Here is a 12,161-nt window from a genome sequence, read left to right as displayed (position 1 = left end):
TTGACAGTCTATGGCAATGTATGGCCTCCCCACACTAGAAACACAGCAACAATTGCTCAGAAGAGGATTTTGCAGAAAGGACTGTTTCATATTAAAGATATGGGTCCAGCTAACAAATGTATACCCCCTTTCATTTTGAAACAATTCATAGTTTTTGAGTTATGAGCTATGCAAATGAGCTGGGTGGCAACTGACAGTCAATAGCAACGTATGGCCACCTCACACTAGAAACACAGCAACAATTGCTCGGAACAGGATTTTGCAGACAGGACTGTAGAATATTAAAGATATGGGTCCAGCTAACAAAGGTATATCCCCTTTCATTTTGATACAATTTCTAGTTTTTGAGTTATGAGCTATGCAAATGAGTTGGGTGGCAATTGACAGTCTATGGCAATGTATGGCCTCCCCACACTAGAAACACAGCAACAATTGCTCGGAACAGGATTTCACAGAAAGGACTATAGAATATTAAAGATAAGGGTCCAGCTAACAAATGTATACCCTCTTTCATTTTGAAACAATTCATAGTTTTTGAGTTATGAGCTATGCAAATGAGTTGGGTGGCAACTGACAGTCAATAGCAATGTATGGCCTCCCCACACTAGAAACACAGCAACAATTGCTCGGAACAGGATTTTGCAGAAAGGACTGTAGAGTATTAAGGATATGGGTCCAACTAACAAATGTATACCCCCTTTCATTTTGAAACAATTCATAGTTTTTGAGTTATCAGCTATGCAAATGAGCTGGGTGGCAATTGACAGTCTATGGCAACGTATGGCCTCCCCACACTAGAAACACAGCAACAATTGCTCAGAACAGGATTTTGCAGAAAGGACTGTTTAGTATTTAAGATAAGAGTCCAGCTAACAAATGTATACCCCCTTTCATTTTGAAACAATTCATAGTTTTTGAGTTATCAGCTAAGCAAATGAGTTGGGTGGCAATTGACAGTCTATGGCAATGTCTGGCCTCCCCACACTAGAAACACAGCAACAATTGCTCGGAACAGGATTTCACAGAAAGGACTGTTTAATATTAAAGATAAGGGTCCAGCTAACAAATGTATACCCCCTTTCATTTTGAAACAATTTCTAGTTTTTGAGTTATGAGCTATGCAAATGAGCTGGGTGGCAACTGACAGTCAATAGCAACGTATGGCCTCCCCACACTAGAAACACAGCAACAATTGCTCAGAACAGGATTTCACAGAAAGGACTGTTTAATATTAAAGATAAGGGTCCAGCTAACAAATGTATACCCCCTTTCATTTTGAAACAATTTCTAGTTTTTGAGTTATGAGCTATGCAAATGAGCTGGGTGGCAACTGACAGTCTATGGCAACGTATGGCCTCCCCACACTAGAAACACAGCAACAATTGCTCGGAACAGGATTTCACAGAAAGGACTGTTTAATATTAAAGATAAGGGTCCAGCTAACAAATGTATACCTCCTTTCATTTTGAAACAATTCATAGTTTTTGAGTTATGAGCTATGCAAATGAGTTGGGTGGCAACTGACAGTCTATGGCAATGCATGCCCATACCACACCTGACAGACAGCAACAACAGGTGGCAAACAGTTTTTATTGAAATTTGTGCACAATTTTATATTCTCTGCAAATACATCACAATCATATCCAACTGTATTAATTTAACAATTAAAATTGACAAAATTACAGTTCATAAATAATTTTATTCACCGCACTTTTGTTTTGATAAATGCGAACCTGACATCTCCAATTGTGGCCAGCAACATTTGCCAACTTCACGCAGCTGTCTGATTCAAATCAGAAAGCCGGTAAGCTTTCTCACTTTCTGTTATTTCTTTGCAAATAAATACCAAAGTTAAACTCAAGTATAGCTATCGTTGTTTTTACTGGGAAGTTTCATCAGACGATGCTCACCTGTGAAATTTTAAAAAGGGCATTTTTCCCTAACAGTGGCAAAACAAGAGTGGGGGGGATTTCACCTTATTTGCATTTTGTAAATACGCATACTACAAGAAATGAGGTAACGTCAGAGTACTTTTCATGGCAATGGTCCAGTGAACGAAATGCCCAATGGTTTGTAATAACGTGATAACTCTTGAGAAACATCGATAGAATATCCATTGTTTACTTAAAATTTCTCTGGAGGAATTATTTGTGCTGTGGCATACTTCTACAAAAGTAGTGGTGTAATCGCTGTTTTGTATCGGCTCTCTGGCATACGGTGTGCTCACATACAAGGTTATCTGACCAGTAACCGAAATGCAGTTGCCAAGTATAGGTGTACCCGCCATTCCTGATCAAAATAGGAAGGAATCAGTTCTGTCACCATGCAGCCGGCTAGGTTTATGGTATATTGAGCTGATGACTGAGACACCTTGAGCTAATGACATTATGTTTCCAACGGTGTATAGTTTGTTAGGGGTTAAAAAAACAAAACAAAAAAACATGAATAGGAACAAGCAAGAATAAAGAGCAAGCTTGCTTTTGAATAATATATAGTATGTGAAATCGTGGAATGTGTTTGAATTATTGATGGGGGTTGGGTATTTTTACAAAACCTTCAATAAATGGACCTCAATACAACATGGTGTTATTGTGATTATTGTACTTTTTACTTTGTACTTTTTTTTACCTGTAGTCAAAAGGGTTCAATAATAGCAACCATTTGTCATTTTCAAGTTTGTGTTAAGAAAAGGGGTAATACTTAAGGGGTTAAGTGACTATTGAAATTTTAAATCGCAGTGACCGCTGAGTTTGTGGATTGTATATTCCACTAATTCACACTTTTTTCAAGAACCTTAGAACATTTCTCAGGGTCCCAAGTTTTATGATGAATGAGGATGTCACACCAGAATGAAGATCATTCTGTCACGTTTCAGGTCTGTCTTGCCATGTTTTATGTTTATTCATGTGGTCTTAGTCACGTAGTGTCTTATCATGTATTATGCCAGTCTAGGTTCGTCATGTTGTTTAGTTATGTTTCGTTTCGATTTATTTTCTTGTCATGTCTAGTTATGTTTCGTACGATTATATTACCTTGTTATGTTGAGTGGTTATCGTCTTAGTTTCGCTGTGTTATGTTTTGATTTATGTCTTTCCGCAAACCTTGCGTTCCGCCTTTTCTCTCTCTCTCTTTCTGTCATTCACTCCCTAATTGTTTCCATTTGTCTATTTACTAAAACTACTAACGCTAGATCAGGATTGGGTAGAAACTAACAAACTAATCATGTGTTCATGTTACCTTACGTTTCTCGTGCATGTCATTTACTAATTTACTAATGCTAGGGCAGGATAGGTTTATTACTAACGATTACTAATCACCTTGTTAAACTTGTCATCCATCGCACCTGTTTTCCATTTCCTTGCTACGCTCTAACTAATTGTCTACACCTGTCTACATCTGCATTTATATCCCAGTCGCGCTACTGTTCACTGCGAAATTGTCTGCCTCAAGTTCTACTACGCAACTCTTGAGAATTATTTACGGTTTGATTACACGTTACGATCCAAGCCTGTTACCGACCATTGTTTATTGATTTCTGTTTTGTTGACCACTGTTTGTTTTTGACCACGTCCTCGTCTACCGACTACGAGCTTGCCTCTTCCCTCGGCACCGTGCTTTTTGTTTATTTGTTTGGCTGGATCTTCGTGTATGGACTTTGCTTGTTTTGACTACGCTCCTGGGATTCGTCCCGAATAAAGCCCTAACGGGACTTTATTTAACCATTGTTTCTGAGTCGTGCATTTTGGGTCCAACCCCCACGCACCCGTCTCACATTCATTATTGAACTGCAGGCTTTATTTCTGGTACAGTGAGAGAAATATAAAACTCTTTACAAGTTTGTAAGGAATTAAACAGCTAAGAAAATCAGTCGCAGCTCAGGACAGTTTTAACTGTGGTGCCATGACAAGTGTCTGACAGACCTCAGCAGCAGCCAGGCCAGAGGGCTTAAAATGAGTTCAATAGAACTGAATGAGCAATGCAACTGTGGATATAATTATAGTGATTTCTACATGTACCTTTGATTGTGGGAGTGAAAACATATGAATCAACATTTTAACTAGGAAACCTAGAGAACTAAAATTCTTTTTTTTTTTTTTTTTTTCAGTACCAAACACAAGGCGAATGATTGCCATATACTTCATTTGCGAGCACTGGTGTTTTAAGAATGTTTTCTAACTTCTTTGTTTCCAAAATCTCAGCTGTGTGAGATGAGGAGCTCCTAAAGTTTTATTATACTCTGTCACTCGTCATCCCATGGAAATTTAAAACTGGTTCCTTCCATCTCTTTTTTTATAATGGCAGAGAACCTGGCTTCCTGTTCAGCATTGAAATGGTTTCTCCAGTCTCCTGTGGTTCCTGCAAGACCAACAAAAGAGAAACACTAACACTGGTATATGGGGAAAGACAAGTGGCATGTTATTTTATTCAGTTTGTAATTATGACTTATGACTTATGACTTATGTTTGTGTCAGTCATATGGCTCTGTGTGAGCTGATGGTCTGTGCCCACCTCCCTTTTATGAAACTAATACTAAGCTCTCCCTCAGTTCCCATGTCTGTCTTCCATACATCCGATGCCTTTCACAATTTGCGTACCAACCCTGTCTCTCATACCATCTACAGCTGAACAAGCCTTACATGCACAGCTTATACATCATGACTATACCTGGTCCCTCTATTGGCCCTCTGTCCATTATTGCTTGTCTGTACCTTTCCGCAAGAACGGAGACTTGCTGCTGTCCATGATGTCCTGTGGCACCAGGGAGTAGTTGGACATGATGTTGGTCTTCATGTTGTTAAACTGGCAGTGATTGGCCACCTTCTCCAGGTCGTCAGGACTCAGCTCTCGGCCCAGGAACTGAGCCATCCTAAGCATGGCTGCCCTCAGGTCCTGGAGGAAAAGTGCTGTGGTCAGTCCTGGTCGAGCAGTCATAGTTCCTAAGTTGATTAATAATATATACAGTACTGTGCAAAAGCCTTAGGCACCTGTATAACATTCTGTACAGACAAGATTCTTCCAAAAATAATTCAATGAAAGGTCCTCAATAAATGTACTATACATTTTACTTTACACTTTAGTAATTTGGCAGAATAGTTAAAAACTGTTTTTTGTGACTGCATCAGTTTCAATCAGCAGGGAAGTTGTTCCAAGCATGTTCGAGAACTTGCCGCAGTTCTTCTGCAGACTTTGGTTGGCTCCTTGCTTCTGATCTCAGACAGCCTTGATCAAGTTTTTATGTAAAATGTAGTAAATTGCTTGCAGTAATATGTTACTTTTTAAAAATTAAATACAAAAATGTCTCTGTAAAATTAAATCTTTTGGAAAATGAATATTTAAAAAACATATTCTAGTTTACATATAGTAATATTAATAATCACGTACTAAATATTTTTCTGTTACAATGTTTTTCTGAAAATATTGATTTCACTGGTGGACAGTAGACTGTTGCTTCTCTCTGCACTCACTAACCTGCCGCTGATCTGAGCTGTAGAGTGATAGCAGGTGCAGGGAAGACTGCAGACCCACTGAGCAGTGTTGGTGACTTTCGCAAGGAAGCTGATGTGGGCTCATAAGTTGGTAAGTTTGTCCCAAGGCTCCTTTTTGAAATAAAATCACTAAAGGGGACCTGAAAACTCTCTGAATCCAGCAACAATGGGTGCGTCACAATGCTCTGAAAAATGTCTCCTCCTTTCCTCCACTCATCTTCTTCCCCTATCTCAAAGTTTGGGACACACCCAAATTCTCCAATATGGCAACAATGCACAAAAAAGACTGATGTTGCCAAGAGGGTGTAGCTCACCTGCACCATTTCTTCATAGGTCATATAGAGGATTCTGCCTTCAATATCTGTGTTTCTCCAGCTTTTCACATGATCTGTCCACTTGCCAAACATTACTGCACAAACACAAACAGAGGAACCTTACTATGTTAACCAGAAGAATAGCAAGCATCATCACAAATCTATGCATCCACCTGCCAACACCTATTCTCTGCCCACCACGGGTCCCCTCCCTCACCCTGTCCGGAGAGAAATTTGTCCAGGAACTGGTCAAAGGTTCCAGGATCATCAAGGTAGCTGGCCATCCCGTGGAAATGAAAGGATGAAACGGCAGCATCTTTGGGGTTCCGGGTGACGTAGATCACCTAAAGAGTGTAACAGAAAAATGGGATGAGGAGTGAGCTACAATCATTAAACCACATGGAGCAACAATCCCCCCCCACCCCCCGCCGGGATTTTGGGGCCCATAAAAATGTCTCACATTACCCCCCCCCCCAACCGTAGGTCACACCATTATTGCGCAATTATTGAGTTTTGAGGGCTTCTATGACACAGGGCCCTTCATTTTCCAGCAAGGCTATCACACTTCAAATCAACATCCAGGCATGCTGAGGCGGACTAGATCAACCAAACTTCCTTCCACCCAACAGAATGACACAAACTAAATAGTAATAGCAAATAGGTCCTACCTTGGCCTTGGAGGTGTAGAAAGAGGGGGGCATGAGGTGGTAGGGCCAGTGGGAGACCATAGCCCGAGGAGGGGGCCGGTCGCCCAGAACCAGGGGAGCGCGGGGCCCCCCCAGCCAGGGAACTCGATCCCAGTTTGGGATGGTCTGTACTGGTGTCAGGTCCCCGCCATTTAGAATCAGGGGCAGAATCTCTTGCATCCATGTTGTGCCTGAGCAGAGAGACAGTTGTGATTATGGCTCATTGCCATGGAGCTCTCAATACAGTTTTTTTTTAACCATTGCCAACAAGCATTTTGTGATATCATGTTTCCTTTTTCAAAACACTTCACACGGTTAGCACAACAGCAGTCTATGTGTACTGAACTGTGGATCCTTTTTCATTGATTTCACACAAAATGCATTCAATAATTCAAAATACATGAATTATTTTCTCACTCAAAGACAACCACCTGCAAAACTCTTCTTATCTACAACACTTTTTGTACATTAAATAGTCATTTCCGCTGGCAAGGAATTGGTATGGACCTCCTCGGACCATTAGAGTGCAGCACAAAAGGATATTACTTTGTATTCGTCATAGTAGACTATGTGACCCGGTATCCGGAGGCAGTCCCCTTACACAATATATCTGCCAAGACTATTGCAGAGGCGCGGTTTTATTTGTTCTCCCGAAAAATCCTGAGATTCTCACCGATCAAGGCGCCTCATTCATGTCACAGACACTGAAGGAGGTTTACTAATCTTTGGACATCAAGTCTATTAGTACCACCGTCTACCCCCGTCAAACAGACGGGCTGGTGGAGCGGTTCAATAAGATGCTGAAGACAATGATTTGTAAGTTTGTTTCCACTGATATCTGATATTGGGATAAATGACTTGACCCCCTGTTATTTGATGCAGCTACAAGAGATTCCCCAAGCTTCCACTGGGTTTTCCCGCTTTGAGTTACTGTATGGCCCAAAGGGCATTGTGGACCTGTTAACGTAAACTTGGGAAGAGAGTCCAAGCCAAACTATGAATGAAATTCATAGTATGTATTGGACCTGTGAGTACAGCTGCAGGCTCAAATGGTAAATGGTTGGCATTTATATAGCGCCTTTATCCAAAGCGCTGTACAATTAATGCTTCTCATTCACCCATTCATACACACACTCACACTCACACATCAACGGCGATTGGCTGCCATGCACAACTTGGGGCCAGCTACCTCAAAGGCCCGGTCACCCCTCCTAGCTCTCCTCGACATAGGGACATCCAAAAGTTGCTGATTACATGATCTAAGTGATCTAGCTGGGGTATACATATTGAGGAGTTCAGACAAGTATGTAGGTGCTAGACCATTCATTGCCTTAAAAACAAATAATAAAAATTTAAAATTTATTCTGTAACGGACAGGAAGCCAATGTAGGGATGACAGTGCTGGTGTAATATGCTCCCGTTTCTTTTTGCCAGTCAGAAGGCGGGCAGCAGCTTTCTGCACTAGCTGCAGACGGCAGAGAGAGGACTGGTCTAAGCCTATATATAGAGAATTGCAGTAGTCCAGCCGAGATGTTATAAAAGCATGGACCACTCTTTCCAAATCTTTTTGAGAAAGATAGGCCTTGACCTTGGCTATTTGTCTTAACTGAAAAAAGGCAGCTTTGACAACAGCACTAATTTGCTTCTCAAGTTTAAAGGCACTGTCAAAGGTGAAACCAAGGCTTTTCGCAGCAGGAACATTTTTGGGGGCCAGGGGGCCCAAAGCACCAACAATGTCCACCAATTGAGCTGGATGTCCAAACATAATGACCTCTGTCTTATTTTCATTTAAATGCAGGAAGTTAGCATCCATCCAGTTTTTTAAGTCGTTAAGACATGCCATGGTCCACATGATGAGACGATCAGGCAAGACCGCCTTGAACCATTTTAAATGGACGCCTAGATCGGAGACTGCTTTCCGGATGCTTAAAGAGATGTTTGTCTCAGAACCCATTACCTTTCATGGCTGAGGGTGACGCCTCAGAGTTAGGAGCTGGGACCATTTTGCCACAGCGTTCTCCGGAGGTTGGAAAGGAGCACCCGTGCGCATATTTCTCTTGCGGCCTCTCCCCGGCCTAGGGAAATTACGACGTGGGCGACTGAGAACTCCTGGTGTCATTGGCTGGAGGGCTCTGAGCACCCATTCAGTGCTCAGAGCACCCGTTCCATGAAGAACCTGGAGTATATACAAGGGGCCAAGTGTCGCAACACTAGGCAGGCACATTGGTCCTTGTTTTTCTCCATTTTATACTTACCTCTCTCTCCCTCCTTTCTTTCTTCCGCGTTTGCCCAGTTATTTTGGATTGCTTTCAGTTGGCGCTGCCGAGAGATTCTTTTCTCTTCCTCATTCTTTTTTTTGGGTTTGGCTTTTGGCAGGACTGAGAATCACACCCCGCTCCCAGGTGTGCAACTGCAGCAAACTGCAACCGCAAGCCCACTGAATCTTAGCTTGTTGTGCCACCGCGGCTCCCTCTCTTCCCTGTTCTTACGAGTTTGTTTACTTTGTAAAGTAAAATGAGTGAGTTTAAAGTGTCCTTTGATATGGAAAGGAGCAGGAACAAAAACATTTTAGGCAACATCCTCGGTTCGAAATACCAGCAAGACCACCAAACCCCGGCGAAGCATAAGAACTCATAAGGACACAGTTATTTCAATACCTGCACGTTATCTGGCAGTGTGCCGATAAACGTCTACAACAAAAACAAATTACTTGTGTGTGTCAGTGTCGTCTGGTGTAACGTAAACTAGCAAGCTAGCTAACGTTAATGCAGTCGGGATACATTATTGGAATAGCGTTGCTTAGCTAAGGTTAGTGCAATGGGGATACATTATTCCTACTAACGTTAGTATCGTTGCTTCGATAGTGGAGTGGGGATACATTATTGCTAGCAAACGTTCACAATACCGTTGCTTCGCAACCGATAAACTACTGTTCAGCGGAAGAATATATTTACATAGTTCCATTAAAAATACATTAATTTGAAGTTTGTCTAGTCTTTCTTTAGTGGAATTTTGAAAGATAAATGTGGTAACCGTTGTATAAAAGCGTTATGGAACCCGCTAGCTGTGCCAATATCCACGATATACCACGGGTTCTCCTTCCATAACGCTTAAGCAAACCAGCTGATGGTTGCCTGGGATGTATAAGGTATTCTTTCCCCAGTATATAGGCAGAGAGGATATATGGTGTGATGTTGACAAGAACATGTGGCCAAATAAAGTAGACCAGGTAGCCAACAACCAGCATTACTGTACCTTTTTTTCACTGTAAGCTATATTCATGTTTGCCAATAATACCTATACTGCAGCATTTCAACGACTTGTCCCACATGTTTTTACTGTGGTACATTCCATACAGTAATCCAGGGGCGTCACCAAGGTTTGAATACATTTGGGGCTGAGCCAAAGTTATTTGTCTCCTGCTTAGGCTAATCAACTGTATGTCGCTCTGGATAAGAGCGTCTGCCAAATGCCAATAATGTAATGTAATGGTTACAACTTGCGCAAAGAAGGTGCAGATCATAGTAGGCTACGTCTGTATTGCCCACGATTTTAATGGAATATTTAATGGATATAAGATAGTTAGCCTAAGCACTTCTAAGATAACCATATAGCGTGTGAACTGATGATTGCTGCTTTGATAGATTACGATCGCAATGAGTCCTAAATCCTTACCTAATTATTTCGTTTACGACGCGTCTTTCGTCCCGATTCAATCCTTTTAGGCTACTGAATTCTAGCAAAACCATCTAGAATCATAATTTCACAGGTTGACGCAAGATTCCAGTCGAACGGCAGAAGAATTGTGGCAAGTTCTCCAATACGTCTGGTACAACCTACCTGCTGATTTTCTTGCCTTTTTAAAGGTGAAGGGTCGTTTTTAAGTCGGCATATTCACTGCTCTTTATACTAAATGCTTCGAAATGTATAAACTTTATTATTTTTGAAATAATTTTCGCTTAACAATTTTTTGTGCTTAAGACTTTGCCGACGTCTACAGTCAACGCAATAAAGCGTGTATGTAACCTACCAGACTTAGGATACGTGACTGCAAAGATATCATCATCTTGAACTTCAAACGCCATACTGAACTGGATACTCTCTTCAGAATATGTCGTTTTTGGTATTAGTAATCCATGATGACAAAGGTACTTTTTGCGATGGTCAGTAGTCGCCATAGTAAGCTTTGCTCCGGAATGCCCACTGCCCAATTTTTCCTGGATGTGTGGTCGTCCTGAATCTGCTTACAGCTGAGACTTGCTTTTTGTTTTAGAGGTGTAGCCGACAGAAAGAATCGTGATGCAGGAACATGGGAGGAGAGGCAATTTGATGATTGTGCGTGCCGATTAGCCTTGCCCAGGCATGTGCAAACTACGGCCCGCGGGCCATATATGGCTTTTTAATCCGGCCCGCCGAAGTTTGTATTACTCTCTACTTTACTTTTTCGCTTTGCCATTTGAGCTCTTCTGTAAAAATGAGCGGACCAAAGAAAACAAAAATGGACAGTGAGTGCCGAGTGTTTAATAAGGACAACAAAAGTCCGATCAACGGCTGTATGTCTGATATGCCAAAAACCTGTTGCGGGTTTCAAAGAATACAATATCAGCCGTCACTTTGCCACGAAGCATGCTAACTACCCTAGAAAGCAGTCAACGCAAGAACGGGCGGCTACTGCTCAGAGGTTGACGGCTAATTTACAGACTCAGCAAAAAACGTTTTACCGACAAACTGCGATTCAAGAGTCAAGTACCAAGGCAAGTTTTATGCTGCCATTCAAATTAGCAAAGGCTAGCAAGCCTTTCTCCGAAGGTTTTTGAAAGAATGCATGGTAGAGACAGCAGGTCTGTTGTGTTGTGTTTTGGTAAATTTATTATTTTTCATATCTGGTTTTCTGTTTACATTCATTAGTCTTTGCACTCGTCTTCCCCTGTGATGTCTGTGTCTTTATGTTGTTCTGAGCCCGAGCCACTTCCCTGTCTTTGTGATTCACTATTTGGGTGTTTCGGAATTTTCTGGTTTCCCACGATTCCTGCTCAGTCTTGCTTTTTCTTATCCTGCTTTTCGAGTCCTGAGACTTTATATTCCCTTACCCCAGTTCTAGCCTCCTTGCTCCCAAGCCCTTGCCCTTGTGACATTCTGTCCTGTTTGTTTTTGTTTTCTGGATTCTCATTTTTGACCCCTGCCTGCTTCTCTGGACTCTTCTCTTGTTTTGTGGATCTCTGTACCTCTGCCTTATTTCTATTGACCTCCCAGTTTTTGAACTCTGGCTGTTTTTTATTGCGCTTTGTCTGCACCTTATCCTCCTGCTATTAAACCTGCCACTTTTCAACATCCTAGTGTCTGCTATAGGTTCCTCTGTCCCCCCTGATGTGATACGATTATCACTGCTTCATCACTTATAAACTGTTCAATAGATTATCACTGCTTCCTCACTTATAAACTGTTCAATAGATTATCACTGCTGCATCACTGATACACTATGGGAGTTATATTTGTGAGTACCTGCATATGTTCCACTATAGTGTTGTTTATTCTTTCCTGAACTACAGGTTTTTATTTTTGTTACATGGGGATGTGGGAAACAGACTTGAGGTTAGACTTCACAACAGATATCCCACCCATGTTCAAGTCATTTCCGGGAGATCACCTACAAGATGGGAATAATACATTTCATA

General features: G+C 41.5%; 1 protein-coding gene across 1 annotated transcript; it reads right to left on the bottom strand.

Moving 5' to 3' along the window:
- Positions 1 to 1,571: 1,571 nt before the first annotated feature.
- On the bottom strand, positions 1,572 to 10,772 carry LOC133136431 (sulfotransferase 2B1-like). Its single transcript, XM_061253909.1, has 6 exons — positions 10,517 to 10,772; positions 6,469 to 6,677; positions 6,018 to 6,144; positions 5,801 to 5,895; positions 4,710 to 4,890; positions 1,572 to 4,356 (listed from the first exon to the last, which is right to left on the bottom strand). Exons 1-6 carry the CDS (start codon positions 10,662 to 10,664, stop codon positions 4,241 to 4,243), a joined length of 876 nt encoding a protein of 291 aa, XP_061109893.1. The 5' UTR covers positions 10,665 to 10,772; the 3' UTR covers positions 1,572 to 4,240.
- Positions 10,773 to 12,161: the final 1,389 nt, after the last annotated feature.

Source organism: Conger conger, chromosome 1 (genome assembly GCF_963514075.1).
Source record: "Conger conger chromosome 1, fConCon1.1, whole genome shotgun sequence".
In the NCBI taxonomy this organism is placed as follows: domain Eukaryota; kingdom Metazoa; phylum Chordata; class Actinopteri; order Anguilliformes; family Congridae; genus Conger; species Conger conger.
The sequence above is the reverse complement of the archived record's forward strand: the minus strand, read 5'-3'. Positions and strand labels throughout refer to the sequence as shown.

Coding starts and splice junctions, on each gene's coding strand:
- LOC133136431 (XM_061253909.1), bottom strand. CDS start 10,664: ATGGCGACTACTGACCATCGCAAAAAGTACCTTTGTCATCATGGATTA. Junction 6,678..10,516: donor AGTCACGTATCCTAAGTCTG/GTAGGTTACATA, acceptor CTCTCTGCTCAG/GCACAACATGGATGCAAGAG. Junction 5,896..6,017: donor CAAATTTCTCTCCGGACAGG/GTGAGGGAGGGG, acceptor GTGTTTGTGCAG/TAATGTTTGGCAAGTGGACA.